The sequence below is a fragment of the Gavialis gangeticus genome, unplaced genomic scaffold (genome assembly GCF_001723915.1).
Source record: "Gavialis gangeticus isolate Ggan-Ray unplaced genomic scaffold, GavGan_comp1, whole genome shotgun sequence".
NCBI classification, from domain to species: Eukaryota; Metazoa; Chordata; order Crocodylia; family Gavialidae; genus Gavialis; species Gavialis gangeticus.
In genome coordinates, this window is record NW_017729016.1 from 12,049,722 (window position 1) to 12,065,337 (window position 15,616).

A 15,616-nucleotide genomic window follows, 5' to 3' on the forward strand; every position below is an offset into this window, starting at 1 on the left:
CTCTTTAGCATGGCCTGGATCACTCCTTTTATTCCTTAACCTCTATTAAAGCTATCACTACAGTAGTTGGGGTGACCGAGCATTTTCCAAATGAGAGAGATTCTCTGTGTGGTGCTTTATTTTGACCTTTGCCTGTCTTAAAACCAAAAAATTATAGAACTAAAATAGTGTTTATATAATTGAGCTATATGTCTATCAAAGGCAGGCTGGCAGCATCAGGAGGAGGAGGGTCTGACTGGGACACAATGGTGCTAAAGTGCAGTGCTAGGCAGCAGGCAGCCCTCCCACACTTTAGCATCCTCATGCCCCAGCCAGTGCCTGTCACCATTTACACATGCATTTCAGCATACATTATTGCTCCACCATAGAATAGTACTGTCCCTGACAGTACTATCCTATGGTGGAGTTAATTATTTTACACTTAATTAACAGCGGAGCTACACGTACAGAAGCACATGTGTAGATGCACCCTGTAAAATTAATACAGTTAAGAGCAGAATCAGACCCTTGCATCTTAATTTAAATTAGATTTTGATGGTCCTGTAACTCTCCTTATTGTAATGTCTTTCACAGTATAATTTATTTGGTTGTAACTGGAGAAATGATGTCTTAATGGAATAGTTGCCATAGTCAGGGGAGAGACTGTTAAACTTCTCTGCTTTTGTTCACAGGTGATGATTGGGACTGCACTTAATGTAAATGAGATGAAGAAACTGATCACCCACATGGGTGAGATTGAGCATCCTTGGAACTGTCCTCATGGAAGGCCTACCATGAGGCACATAGCCAGTTTAGACTTGATTTCTCCAAAATAAAACCATGGCATTTGTTTTATTGGCAATTTTCACTTTTATTCATTGGTGATAATATTGATCCATGTCTTTTTGACTTGTAGATTTTATCATGACTTTTTTTTATTTTAGCTACCGTTTTGCATATTTAAATACTACTTTTATAATGCAAACATATCCTGTAAGCTTTCTGTATTACCTTTATCAAGTATAAAGTCACATGAGATTTACTTGTAAATAGTATTCCTTCTGTCAAGGCTGGCTTCGTAGGGTTTTTTTTTTTTCCTGCCCCAGCTATAATTGTATTTTAAAAATAAATTTTTATAACTAAATTTGAGTTGTTAATCAGTCTGCCTTAAAGGGAACATATTTTGGTGTGATTTGAAAGAGCGTAAAATATATCTAGCCAAGGTTGTAGTAAAACTATGCTGACAGTTAATTTTCTACTGTTTCAAAGAAATCAGAATTGCTGTATAGGCAAAAGAATTAAACATCTTTTTTCTCTTGCAATTTTAATTATGGTTTGCATTAATGTTTAGTAGTGAGAAACATTACATACTGGTGCCAAGGAATTAAGGGAAGGAATTGACTCTCTTTAATATTAACCTTTTTCCTCTCAAGCAGCACTTTACTGAAACCTATCCCATAACATTCTTTAAAGAACAGGGATTCCTTTTTGAGAATGAATCTCACCAACCTTTTCTGTTATAGGATCCAAGTAATTGTTATGCTGGATACTTAGGAGCCAGGAGTCCAGATTTTCTGCTTAGTGAAGTTAATGGTAAAATTCTGACTTCAATGGTTACAAGATCTGACCTAAAAGTCTTTGGTTTGGTTTGCATTTCTGTGGCCATGCCTTTCATAGAGGAGTGAGTTTGGGCCATTGTACTTTTCCTTTCAGGGATAGGGTGCAGGACTAGATGACTGAAGATGTGGGTTTTCTTGGTTTTACCATTGAATTGTGTGAAGTTGATCAGAAGCTATATTTATCTCCTGACTACTCTGAAGGGTCTGTATTGTACTGTGAATAAATGCTTTCAGTGAATAATGAACAGTGCTGTTCAACTACTATGCTCCATCCAGTGTTTTCAGTAAACAAAATGAATTAGCCAAATATTTTCCAAGAAGCAGGTGGGCAGCCAGTGTAGTAGTGTAGTGCTTCTGGCTGTGTGTACTGCAAAATAATATTGCAAACACTGTCACATCATTTTAAAGGAATTGCAAATGAAAAGTGGAGACACCAGAAGAAAAAGCTTTTCCCTTGAGTGTGCCTGGCACCTGCTGTGCTGCCTGCCTTGAGGAAAAAAAACACATCTCCTATCCTGAAACGATTTTGTTTAATGTCATTAGTTACATTTTTGCATTTTGCAGGATGATACCAGGGGGATTGGGGACTATACCATACCAGCATGTGGAGGGTACAGTTTGGACTGTACCACAGTGCAATGCTGGGGTGCACGGCAGCCATGCGATGACAGCAGATGGGGGCTGCTGTAGTGTCCTAGCACAAGAGAGCAAAGGGCAATGGACTGTTGCATATCTGCCTACGGGGTGTAGCACCTGGAGGGAAACAACTGTCCTTGTGAGGGGAGGAAATGGGTGTTGGTTTCTTTAAGAGAACTGCAAGTATTTGATTGGTTGGAAGGCAGTTACTATAGTTACCATCAGGCCTGGGACGCTGCTGCTGCTGCAGCCTGCAGTAGTGAATGGGTGAATGGGCCTCTGCTAATCTGGGGCTGGTGCCTACACAGCCTGTTTTCACAGCTTAGAGCCAGTGAAGATGAACCCCCAAGTTCTAGCTGTGTAAGTTGGCAATACATGCAAAACCGGTTTTGTGCATAGGATAAGTGCTGGGTGTCAGCTGTAGGCAACCCACTCTCCCTTTGCTAGTATAGAAAGATAGCCCAGGGTCTTATAGCTGCTGGGTTAACTGCTTCATGGCTGCCAAACAAGCCTTCCGAATGGTTAAATATTAATTACCCTGCAGAAACTCCTAAGGGCAATTTTTATTGAACTTCAGTCCTAGAATATATATTCTTTTTCTCCTGCACTTGTTTAAATAGGGCATGTCAGGGGAATGTAAAAAGATTATGCAAATAAAACCTGAGGTGGGTGCATGGAGTGCAGCTGGCTGTGTGTAAACTGTTTCCTCCTAGCCAAAAAGTTTTCTAGCTTTGTTTTTAGGTTTGGGAAGTTAGTCTCATAGGAATCTTCACAGCTTAATAGCTATAAGGTAATGATAGCTTTGGCTTTTTGCTTCAGTATGTTATTTGCTGTAACCAGATAGCGATGAGGATTTAATGAGTGTGTTTTTGCCGCCTCTAAGTCATTCTCACCTAATGCAGCATGTAATATTATTGCCCACAGAATCAGGTATGCAAAATAAGGAAGCTTTAACCATGAAAACAATGGAAGCCATGACTGTAGGCACCTGAACTGTTCTATCGCTTTCATGCTGAAGTCACCAAGATGTGACCGCCCAACATGACCCTTATTTTCATAAATTCTCATAGTGCAAGTTTTAGATATCAAGTAAAGTATATTAATGCAGCATTTCTTCCACCCTCATTTTACGTAGAAGCACATGAAACTTCTAATTTTGAGTATGTTGGTAACTGCAAAAATCTCTTCTACTGCTTTCCAAAATACTAATCTTTTGGAAAGCAAGAGGAAGGAAACCAGACTTGATCATGCTACTTGCTTTTCTCATTTTATTTTCCAGTTAAATAAGTTCAGGTTTTGAAGATTAAACCTCTTGCATAAGACGACCACAGGATCTCACATGATTTTTAGTCAGGAAAAAGTGTAGCTTTGGAACAACTCAGAACTATGGCTAAGGATAAGAAGAAAGAGAGCAAAAAGGCTGAAAAATCTGTGCCTCTCCCTCCTCCTCCTGTTGTTCCTTCACATGAGGGTAGTTTGTCTAAGCTCCCAGGTTTACAGACCTCAGTAAATCAAGTGGAAGAAATACAGCCAAACGCATTGGTATCCCAGGAAGAATCAAAAGAGGTGGAAGAATCTGTGGTTCAAGAGGCTGTTCAGTACTATGAAGAGCCTGTTCTAACTCAGCTCATTGTAAAAAGGTATGTTATAAGTATGGCTGCTTAGTTAGAAACATGTCCGTTACACAGAATTATTATTTAAATAGCCCTGATGTATCTGATGGGACACAGATGTGGACAACGCTCCTACGCTAAGGAACTTTCTGCCTAAAAGGCACCAGGCAGGAATGCATGGTGCGACAGCAAATACTGATAACTTGTTATGTTTGTGAGAGCATGTGCATATGGACCCTCAAAGCTCTCCACTCCAATTAAGCTCCACTGCACAGTGGTACAGCAGCAGACTGACCATGTAGGAAGGTATTTGCCTTGATTACCGAATAGGCAATAAGAATGGGGCCAGAGGCTTTGTTTTAACACCATTAGATTTGTGAGACTACCTGAACAGGAGTGCATGTGGAGAATGGGAGCCTTTACTATAGCCTTGGGTCCTGGCCCTAGAACGTTGCTTCATACTCTTAGTCATTCGTTTATGGTGCTTGCACATTAAAACAAAAGCAAAAACCATGTGTTTACTTTACCTTGAACTCAGCGCATTCCTGTCGAGCCCGACACGTGCTCAGAAGAGGTAGCACATTACTTCGACCTGGCTTGCCTGACAACTGTAAAGATTGGGTCCTTTAGTGGGGCTTTTTTGGTGCTTTATCTCACTGAATCAGCTTTAGCTAAAAGTGCCAAAAAGCCCATTTGAACCACCGTGTCTTTACAGATACTGCAGAGCCAGGTTGCAGTAACATGCTGCTGCTTCCAATAAAGCACGGTTATGTTTTTTGTTTTTTTTTTTTTTAACATCTGCAAGCAGCCTTAAAGTCCAATTCCTTGGGCTTTATTTCGAGAAAATTAAATTTCACTGGAAGCATGCAGGTAGTATTTATGGAAAGGGATGCGTAATTAGATGTTTGCTGCTGTTTCACATGTAAGGTATCTTGGTGACATTAATGCACATCCCTCCCTAGGGAGATGTGTAGAATCCATTTTTTTAACTGCTGTTGTCTCAGGTTTACTTACAGTGATATGAAAATGTAATCTTTAGTTTACTTTTCTTGTAGTTATGAAGGAGAAAAAGTCCATGGATTGTATGAAGGAGAAGGTGTTGCATATTTTGAGGGAGGAAGTGTGTACAGGGTGAGTATATCAGCAAGTATAATGAGACAAATTCTTCCCCTGCAAGTGAGCAGGCTACTCCTCTTTTTGATTTAATTGAAGACTGGGCAGCTAAAACTCCTGTCAGAGTTGCTGGCATTAACAGTTTTTTAATTTGGTGCTAATAGTGGAAGGCTTTTAATTAGAACATGTTACTGCTTCCAAAATTATCCGGTAGTTATAGACTAAGACATAAAAATGATAGTATGTGTTTTATTTTCAAGGGCATGTTTTCTGAAGGGCTTATGCATGGACAGGGGACTTACACATGGGCTGATGGAGTGAAATATGAGGTAAAGTTTTGTATTAATTATTAGTGCACCATTAGAATTGGTTATGGTCTAAATGTGCAAATTCAAGGAGAGCATGTACTTTGCAGGAGATAATTACAGTCAGAGATAGAAAAAATAATGGTAGCAGCTGTGTTCTAAAAGTAAAAAAAAATCTCACAAAAATTTTTTTTTTTCCTGTTTGTTTGGACACCGTGAAACATTTTCTTTTTATGACTTATTCTAAACCAATGTTCTCAATCTTGTTAGACTTGAGGCACCGCTGAGAAAATTCCAGCTGTTAGTTTGCACTCATTATAGAAAAATAACGGAGCAATTCTTCTGTTGCAAAGAACTCAGAAAGACCACAACAAGTAAGAGTGTTTTTGAGACCATGGATTCCATAGCACCATGGTTGAGAACCACTGCTTTTAGTAATAACAGCAACAACAACAACCACCAAAATTAGCAGTAAGATAAAATAACATTCATCTCGAAACTTCTCCTAAGGCTTAACTAATCCTGGGACTTCTCTGCAGGCTAGTTCAGGCCAGCTCTTGGATGGCGCTTTTCCTCCTGGGCAGCTGCTCCCACTTTCATAGATTTCACAGATGTTAGGACTGGACCCAACTGATCTTGCAAGGTCCCCTTTTTATTTAGGACATCCCTTGTTTTAGTGAATAATCAGTTTTTTTTAATTTAATCTCTTAGGGCACCTTTGTTAAGAATGTTCAGCTGTATAATGGCACTTATACCTGGTGTGATGGCAGTGTATATGAAGGAGAGATCACAAAAGGAGTAAGGCATGGATTTGGCATGTACAAGAGTGGAACCCATCCAGTTTCTTATATCGGCCAATGGTGTGAAGGCAAAAGACATGGGAAGGTAAATGAAGCACAAAAGTATCTTTCAGGCTAGTGACGTTTAGGATAAAAGTCTGGCTGTGTGCTACCCCCCTCCTCCTCCTGCTCAGCGTTCGGCCACCCGGGGTACTTAGACTAAAAAAGGTTGAAAATCCCCACTGTAATGTATCGAGTGCTTATTTGTATTAGAAAGAGTAAAGAGTGGATGTGAGACACTCCACTACTGTAAAATTAATTAGCAATCATAAATGTCTCTTGCTCTTTTTGGCACCTCTAATTGGATGGTGACCAGGTCAGTCAAGAAGTTAAGAATCTAAGGCTGTGTGAATCTAAGGCTGTGTGATTAAAATAAACCTCGGTAGTAATAGTAGCTCAGGCTGCATTGGGAAAAGGACAGTGAACCAAACCTCACTCTCTAAGTGCACTGAAAATAATAGCCTAAGTACGTGAATAAATACAATAATAGCTAAGTCGTTAGCCTGCATATGCTAGGCTGTGACCCAGGTCAGAATGTTTGCTGTAGTTAGCTGCATTGCAGCAGTAGCAGAGCTGTAACAGCATTCTTGGTGTCCAGAGGATTTGAGGAGGATGGCAATTTTTGGATTAATGTAATAAGCCTTTTTCGAACACATAGTGCCAGATCCTATTTCACCCTATTCAAGTCCCTGAAAACTCTCAGTGCATCTACTTTTCTAACACACTTTTTGTCTTTGCTTCCAACCAGATTACAAAAAGCAGTAGAGAGCACAACCCACCCCACTTCTTGCATTAACAATTTTTCAGCAACTCGGGCAAGATAGAATAGAATCATACTAAGGTGCCCAGTTGACCCATGGTCTTATCTAAGTCTGTAGCTAATGTTGATGAGAATACCAGGATTTATTTTATTTTAGATTCAATTGCTTTTAACATAAATTGTCAGCAGTTTCTTAGTAACTGCACCAAGAGAACTCTTAAGTATGTGTGGTACTTGTTTTGTTTGGTGTATGCAATATATTGGTAAATCATTTATGTGAATATTTAGATGGTGTTTTACTAAACTGATCATACTGCTTGTTTCAGGGTACTATTTATTATAATCAGGAAGGAACCTCCTTGTATGATGGTGACTGGGTAAACAACATCAAAGAGGGCTGGGGGATAAGATGGTAGGTATAACAACACTTTTGTTAAACGAGATTTCTGAAGATCTGCTGATTTGATACATTAACATACAGTCTGTACGTTCTATGCAGTAGACCTGATTTTTTCCTCTGACTTGCTGGTTGTAGAGGCATTTAAAGCTACTCAAAATGCAGCTATTTTCTGTAAAAATAAATAAATAAATAAATAAAAATAAAAAAATAAAAAAATAAAGCCAGTTGAAGATGAAATAATCAAAGAATGGCACAGTAAACATTATACAGCAGTTTAAAAGAAATCATCTTGACTTCTCTCTACATCTCTCAGGTGTATGAGAACATGTTTTGCTTGCTTTCAGCAGACCTATGTTGAACAGAGAATTGGCTAATATTTGTGAACTACTTTGTAGATTGAAAGCAGCATGTAAGCAATAAGTGCAGTCAAGCCCCTACTTTCCCATCCTTAGAACAACTGAAATTTTTAGTAAAATCCCCATAGTTTTGAACAAATGTGACGTCTTTATGTGCTGCAGTCAGACTCCAGTATACAAATATTCAACTGAGGGATTGCTGTCAATAGCTTTACATTTACTGGCAGAATTAGTTGATCCAGAGTATGACTTTCAAAATCTACTGGCCTTCTCTCTCCCATTATAAATAGCAGGTCTCAAGACTGCTCAGTAAAGCAGGACTTCAGTGCCCACTCCTTTGTATGTTTAAGTTAGACTTCTGTGCATAGACCCTGAACACAGCTATCTCCCCTGAAGTCTTGCATGTCCCTGGATTATCAGCAGGGATCCTGGTTTTCTCTGTTAAAACAATTGCAAATTCTTTGATACAAAAAAAATCCAACATTCTTTGATTTTAAAAAACCCTCAAATTCATGTTTTTCCATGTTTAAAACAAAACACCCCTATATATGTATTGATATCAGTTGAATACAATGTTTCCATGATAAATTTACAATTTGAAAGCAGTTTGGAAGCCTACCAGTGCCTCAGTCATTATAATAAAATAAATTTTACATACTTATAAATTTTGGTGTTTAATTCTGAGTTTTTTATCATGGAAATCAGAGCTCCCCCTGCCTGCTTTGCTCACCAGGATATGGGTCCAGCTACTTTGTGGTGCTGCTTTGTGGCACTGAGCAGCCCTGATATGCCAGTGTCCTGCCCCTGCCTGTGCCCATGCCTCTCACTCCTGACCCACAGAACAGTCCAGCTCCATCCTCTTTTGAACCCCCTTCAGGTAGTTGAAGGCTGCTATTAACTCCTCTCTGTCTCATCTTCTGTACCCAGTTCCCTTAGCCTCTCCTCAGAAGTCATGTCCCTTAGCCCCCTAACCATTTTTGTTGTCTTCTGTTGTCTCCACTTGATACCGGCTGCCAACTAGACAGCGAGCCATTTATTACTACCCTCTGAGCCCAGTGCTCCAGCCACTTTTCTATGCACTGTACACTCCATCCAGCCCATACTTCCTTAGCTTGACTGCAAGAATGTTGTGGGAGAGCATATCAAAAAGCCTTGCTAAAAAATAAGGTATATCGCATCCATTGGTCTCCCCACATCTAGTCAGTCACCTTACCATAGAAGGCAGTCGGGTTGGTCTGGCATGACTGGCCCTTGGCGAATCCATGCTGACCGTTTCTAATTGCCTTCTTCTTCTCTAAGTGCTTTGAGAAGGATTTTTTGAGGATCTGCTGCATGATTTTTCCAGGGATGGTAAGGCTGACTGGTCTGTAGTTCCCTGGATCTTCCTTTTTCCCTTTTTGAAATATGGGTACTATGTTTGCCCTTTTCCAATCATCCAGGACTTCTCCTAATTGCCATGAGTTTTCAAAGATGATGGCCAGTGGCTCTACAATCTTATCAGCCAACTCCCTCAGCACTCTCAGGTGCATCCTGTTCAGCCCCATGGACTTGTATATGTCCAGCTTTTCTAAATACTCCCTAACCTGATCTTTTGCCACTATTGGCTGCTCACGTCCTTCCCAAACTTTGCTGCCCAGTGCAGTAGTCTGGGAGCTGACCTTGCCTGTGAAGACTGAGGCAAAGAAGGCATTGAGCACTTCAGCCTTTTCTGCATCCTCTGTCACAAGGTTGCCTCCCCCATTCAGTAAGGGACCCACACTTTCCCTGATCCTCCTCTTGCTACTGACATACTTGTGGGAACCCTTCTTGTTACCCTTCACATCCCTTGGTAGCCGCAACTCCAATTGCGCTTTGGCCTTCCTAGCTTCATCCCTGCATGTCTGAGTAATGCTCTCATACTCCTCCCTATTTATTTGGCCAAATTTTTACTTCTTATTAGCTTCCTTTTTGTGGTTTTAATTTACTGAAGAGTTCCCTGCTAAGCCAAGCTGGTTTTCTGCCATACTTGCTAGCCTTCCTGCACACCGGGATGGTCTGTTCCTGCACTCTCAGTAAGTCTTCTTTAAAACGCACCCAGCCCTCCTGGACTCCTCAGACTGGCTTCCTAGAGGATCCTGCCCATGAGTTCCCTGAGCGAGTCAAAGTCTGTTTTTCTGAAGTCCAGGGTTCTTACTCTGGTGCTCTCCACCCTTCCTTTCCTCAGGATCCTGTGGTTGCTGCTGCCCAAGTTGTCATCCACTACTACATTCCCCATCAATTCTTCCCTATTTATGAGTAGGAAGTCAAGAAGAGCATGTCCCCTAGTTGGCCTCTCCAACACTTGCACCAGGTAGTTGTCCCAACACTCTCCAAATACTTCCTGGATTGCCTGTGCACTGCTGTATTGCCCTTCCAGTAGATGTCAGTGTGATTGAAGTACCCCATGAGAACCAGGGCTTGTGATGAGGAAACTTCTGCTTTCTGTTTGAAGAAAGCTTCACCCGCCACTTCCTCATGGTCTGGTGGTCTATAGGAGACCCCCACTGCAACATCATCTTTGTTGCTCTCCCCTCCAACCTGTTGAAAGTCTATGGGTTAAGGTTAATCTCCAGTTTCATACTGAAGCTCTGAGCAGTCGTATGGCTCTTCTATATAAAGTGCAACTCCTCCTCTTCTTCCATGTCTGTCCTTCTTGAACAGTTTGTACCCATCCATGACAGTGCTCCAGTCATGCAAGCTCCCACCAAGTCTGTGTTATTCCAATTGTATTCTAGTTTCATGAATGTGCAAGGACTTCCAATTCTTACTACTCATTTCCCAGGCTCCTTGCATTCGGGTACACCTGAGGTAACTAGTTGATTGCCCTAATTTCTCAGGAAGTATGAGAATACCTCCCCTATTGCCCCTCCTGCCTGCTCTTCCTTCAGGTCTGCCTCTTCCCTATCTACCTGGGCTTTAGTCTCCATCCCCCAGCAAACCTAGTTTAAGCCCTCCTCTCTAGGTTAGTGAGCCTGTCTGTGAAGATGATCTTCCCTCTCTGTCAAGTGTATCCCATCTCTTCCCAGCAATCTTTCTTGGAACAGCATCCCATGGTTGAAGAAGCCAAATCTCTGCTGGCAACACCACTTACGCAGCCAGATAATCTGCAGGATGCACCTGCTCCTGCCTGGGCCCTTTCCCTTGACCAGAAGGATTGAAGAGAACATGACCCGAGCCCCAGACACCTTCACCTTTGCAACCAGAGCCCTGTTTGATTTGCCCAGGGTCTCCCCTGGCAGTATCATTGGTGCCCATATGGATGAGCAGCATGGGGTAGTAGTCAGAGGGCTGGATGAGTCTTGGTAATTCCTCCGTGATATCTCTGATCTGGGCTCCAGGCAAGCAGCAGACTTCCCTAGACAGCAGATCAGATTTGGCAGATGGCTCCCTCTGTTCCACACAGAAGGGAGTCTCCAACCACCACCACCCATCGCAGCTTCTTGGTGGAGGTTGTCTGGCCAATGGAACATGCTCTTCCCTCTCTGTTACCAGGGCTGTATATCTGTTCTTCAGATGAACCGCTGCGTGTGGAGGTAAAGATTTCTGCTTATTGCCAGAAGTAACAAGCTTCTAGCTTCTACCCTCTTGGGAGTCCATATCCTCTCTTTTCTAGCATTGCCTTTTTCCCCCAAGCAAAAGTGTGGAACTCTCCTTGAAAGTCAATGGGCATTGTGCATCTACCTATCATTTGTGCCAGCCTCCCCCATTTTTGTCTTTGTTTATCCAATGGCTAAATAATTTTATTTTTGTTTTCATGCAGTTATGAATCAGGAAATATATATGAAGGTCAGTGGGAGAAAAATGTACGCCATGGGGAAGGAAGGATGAGGTGGCTGACAATAAATCAGGAGTATACTGGGCAATGGGCAAATGGCATACAGGTATTACCTTCCTTTCCTTCAATACCTGAGCTCCACTAGGCAGGTCGAGTGGCATAGTATGCAAGTTTCATTGGAAATAAAGCCCTTCAAATGAACAAGTTATATAAAGCTGCTTTTATGATAATGTAGATCTCACCTTATTAGTCATTTAGCTTGGTATCTAAATTCAGTATTTTAAGACAGATGTAGAATAAAGATGTATGTAGCATGTTTTCCCACAGCTCCCACCTTGTCATAGCTAGGGCACCCCAGAGATGTATTGAATCCCAGTTAGTGTAATTATCAGCAGGTGTCCAGAGTTATTTTCCTTCTTTCTGTGAAACTAGATCTGTACCAGAGTAGAGTTCTCATAATAGCCTATATTTTTTCAGCATGGTTTTGGCACCCATACCTGGTTTCTGAAGAGAATACCTGGATCTCAGTATCCTTTGAGGAATGAATACATAGGAAATTTTGTGAAGGGTGATCGTCATGGGCATGGAAGGTTCATCTATGCCAGTGGAGCAATGTATGATGGAGAATGGATTTGCAATAAAAAGCATGGCTTTGTGAGTATCAACCAGTAATGAGAGAAATAAAATGCCAAGATAGTGAAAGAGGCTCTGATTGTGTCTACACAAGATATTTACTGCGCAGTCGACTAATTAACTTTTCAGTAAATGTCCAATGCCCCTATTAGGTTGCACAAAACCAATACATTCCACAAAAACCAATACATTCCACAGCAGGGTAGTACTTGTAAATACTGTGGAGTTTTTTCATGAACAGCTGCATACGTGTAGGCTGTTTCTTCATGAGCCGCTGTGCACAGCTGACCAGCTGGCTGGGGCACAAGGATGCTTCAGTGCAGGGGCTACGTGCCAGCTGCTCCTGGACTGAAGCACCTTTGTGCCCTAGCTATCCCCACCACAGCACACTGAGGCCAGTTGGAGCAACCCGCACCGAACCCCTGGCCAGCTGGGGCTGCTGCAACCCAGCTCAATGTGCTGCAGTCGAGGCGCACGGGTAAACTGTGCACGTGGGATCTCTGCGGTTTATTGCTCCTGGGAAGTTTATTTCTGCATGTTAATATCATGTGTAGACATGCCCTCTGTGTAGCAGATGGCTGGGTTTCTTCAAGGAAAACCTCATTCATTTTGCTAAGTGTACACATCAGTTACAGTGATTACTGAGTCAAGGGGAGTCCTTCCATTAAGCTCCTTGGGCACTGGATCAGACTGCTGAGGAGGATCACAGTTTGTATGTGACGAAACATGTTTTAACACAATTTTTTTCAATGCATGAGATATGTCTGATTCTTTTCAGCCTCTCAGTTGAAAAATAACCTTCACTTTCTCTTGTCTTTTTGGCTAAGGTCAGTTTTAATATCTGATGCACTTTTTTCCTCCAGAAGATTCCAAGCTGTCTTTGCACAAGGTCACACCCACATGAATACGGTGCTTCCAGCCCTATCTAAAGTGCCAAAATCTAGGCACAGTCTGTTGTGAAAAGCTGCAAACTGTTCTAAATGTGTTGAACAGATATTTAATACTTGACCTCAACATTCTTTGCACAAGAGTGTAAATATCATCCTTCATTTTGCAGTATGTCGTGGATTGCAATTTAAACTTGATTTAGATTACAGAAGGAAGCCTTCTAAGTGCTAGGGAAGGCATTTCTTTTCTAATGATCTTTTTACACTCATATATATAAAAACAAAGAGCCTCCTCTTCTCTCTAGGGAAGGTTTGTCTTCAAGAATGGACGTATTTATGAAGGAGAGTTTATAAATGATCAAATTGCAGATTATCCCACTTTTCAAGTGGATGCAATGAATACACAGGATCTGAGTGGTATTCGCACACAAAGCCCCATTGGCACTGGTAAGCAGCCTGAAGTGACAGGAAAGCAGAGAAGTTTGGTTTAAAATATTTGAATTATGTGAGTGATATATGACTTTTAAATGGAAATATACACATGTCCCACAGATGTATTGATTAATAAATTAAATTAAATTTGAATTACTAATAGACAGGGTTCTTTGAGTAGATGCAAGATCTTTTGTTAGACCAACTGAGTAGTTGGAAAAAAGTTCTTAGCAAGCTTTTGGGCACAGTCATCCTTCTTCAGGCATAGGGAGTCTCTGCTGATCTGAGACTCCAAGGAAAAAGAGTGGCTAAATGAGTAAAGTAAAAAAGAGAAGCTAAAAGACAACCAAAAATCCCAATTACTAATAGAAGTTGTTTTGGATAATTCCAGATTTAGATCATAGTATTTTCATTTAAAAATTAAACTGATTTTATATTACCTTGGTTTCCTAAGTCTCTGTTCACTAGACCAAAAAGTGAATATGTATCTAGGTGACAGGAAAAAAAATGTTTTACATTTTCATGATCAGTCCCTTCACCTACAAAACAAGAAAAACCCCAACAACAAAAACTTGCTGTTTGGCTGCTAAGTTCAGAAATGGAGGTGTCTATAAGGCTCTCAGTGTTCTGGACCTGGCATCATGCTTTCAGCCTAGATATTACATCACCCATGCAAAGCCTGAGACATGGCCAGACTAGATAGAACATAAGTCATGAGCATATATGTACAGATGATTTAAACCTCTCCTTTGCTTTGTCCTGATTTGGGAGCAGTTCTGCTCAGGTTGGGACAAACTCCATCCAAATGAACTTGCAATTTTAAAATCAGTAGCTGTCTTCTGCAAAGAACAGTCAATCTTGACAAGGACACACAGGTTTCCCTTGCTTTATGCGGGTTCTGTATGTGAATTTGCTCTATGCATAAATCCTTTTTATATAAATATTTGTTCTATGCATAAATCCTTTTTGTATAAACCCTTTTCATACTAAAAATTCATTATATGTGAGATAAATTCACTCTTACGTGATCAGTGTGGTAGAAGCCCCCAGTCAGCTACTTTATGCTGTGCATTGTGGGAATGAGGCACACCAGAATATCTACTCCTGTGTGGACTTGTGCTCCTCGCTCGTTGTCTGAGACACGTGTTTCTGTACTTGCCATCCTGATTATGATAGTGCCCTGTGCTTGCGTGTACTGTCTGCGTCTGCTGTTGGTGAGTACCAAAATTGTCTTGTAAAAGTGGTAGAAATGGGTCTGGGGGTCAGGACATTGGAGGTCTTGGAATGTATCCCAATTTGTTACATTGTAAAGTGGGTTCCCTTTATGTAAATTCGCGTTATGCACCGTTTTCCAGGAACACATGTACAGCATAAAGTGAGGGAAACCTGTATAATAACTTTTTCCCACTGGCTGTACCGTCGAGAAAGGGCACCATCAATTATTTGTTCTTTGCTTCCATGCTTCTTTTCATCCTTGACAATGAAGACTGTTTGAAAAGTCTTGCCATGTGCTGCTAAATCCATAATCTAGGTGTATTTGGAAACATTGCAGTATGGAAATTTAACAAGAATAGCCTTTAATAGAATAGCCTGGTGTGATATGTTTCATTAATAAGGTGCATATGTCTTAATGTCTCTTCATGTGTATCTGTTAAGATTCAGCCAGTGAAACAGTTGTTTCATCAACTAAGTTAGGTCTTCTGTTCTTGAAATCAGTGAGAAGGGGCAGAGAGAATAGAGAATATTATCTTATGTTTGTATATCACTAGGTATTTAGTGGAGCAAGGCTAATTGTTACTTTTGCTCACTTGGTAGAGACCATCAGAATAACTGATGGCCAAGGAAATACTTCTGTTTTGGGCTCAAACATCGAACTAGATATATCTTCATTGCTGGACTTGATTCCAGAGAATGACAGAAAGGAGGAAATAAAACAGGTAAGAGCCTGCATCTGCTTTCTTCAGTGTGCCTGCTGCTGTTCTTCATTCTGTGTAACTTGATTGTATGTGCATTTTATGTACAAGTCTGTATTCGCCTGTGATCTGAAAGTCTGAAGAAGGTAACCAACAACAGCAAGATATAGGAAGGGACATGCCAAACAGGCAGTATTCCTCTCGCTGAGCATCCCATAAAAAGTGTTAAAACAGAACACTTCAGTGCAAGTGAAAAAGCATTAAATGTTCCTTCATAAGATTTGGGACAGTAGGGAACCTTTGTGGACATCTACATGTGCGCTGGACTGCACAGTTAC

General features: G+C 41.1%; 2 protein-coding genes across 3 annotated transcripts in view; both read left to right on the forward strand.

Annotated features, from left to right (window-relative positions):
• PMS2 (PMS1 homolog 2, mismatch repair system component) overlaps positions 1 to 1,119 on the forward strand; it is a 28,015-nt gene extending 26,896 nt beyond the window's left edge. Inside the window, exon 15 of the mRNA XM_019512877.1 lies at positions 672 to 1,119. Within this exon, the coding sequence (XP_019368422.1) occupies positions 672 to 815 (144 nt within the window). The 3' untranslated portion in view covers positions 816 to 1,119. The remainder of the gene's footprint in view (positions 1 to 671) is intronic.
• Positions 1,120 to 2,472: 1,353 nt separating this feature from the next.
• Positions 2,473 to 15,616, forward strand: part of LOC109294490 (radial spoke head 10 homolog B2-like) — a 57,076-nt gene continuing 43,932 nt past the window's right edge. For both annotated transcript variants that reach the window (XM_019512879.1, XM_019512878.1), the window contains exons 1-10: positions 2,473 to 2,594; positions 3,514 to 3,874; positions 4,903 to 4,978; positions 5,221 to 5,289; positions 5,977 to 6,150; positions 7,191 to 7,276; positions 11,399 to 11,519; positions 11,891 to 12,067; positions 13,239 to 13,380; positions 15,181 to 15,302. In XM_019512879.1, the coding sequence (XP_019368424.1) occupies positions 3,621 to 3,874; positions 4,903 to 4,978; positions 5,221 to 5,289; positions 5,977 to 6,150; positions 7,191 to 7,276; positions 11,399 to 11,519; positions 11,891 to 12,067; positions 13,239 to 13,380; positions 15,181 to 15,302 (1,221 nt within the window). In that variant the 5' untranslated portion in view covers positions 2,473 to 2,594; positions 3,514 to 3,620. The remainder of the gene's footprint in view (positions 2,595 to 3,513; positions 3,875 to 4,902; positions 4,979 to 5,220; positions 5,290 to 5,976; positions 6,151 to 7,190; positions 7,277 to 11,398; positions 11,520 to 11,890; positions 12,068 to 13,238; positions 13,381 to 15,180; positions 15,303 to 15,616) is intronic.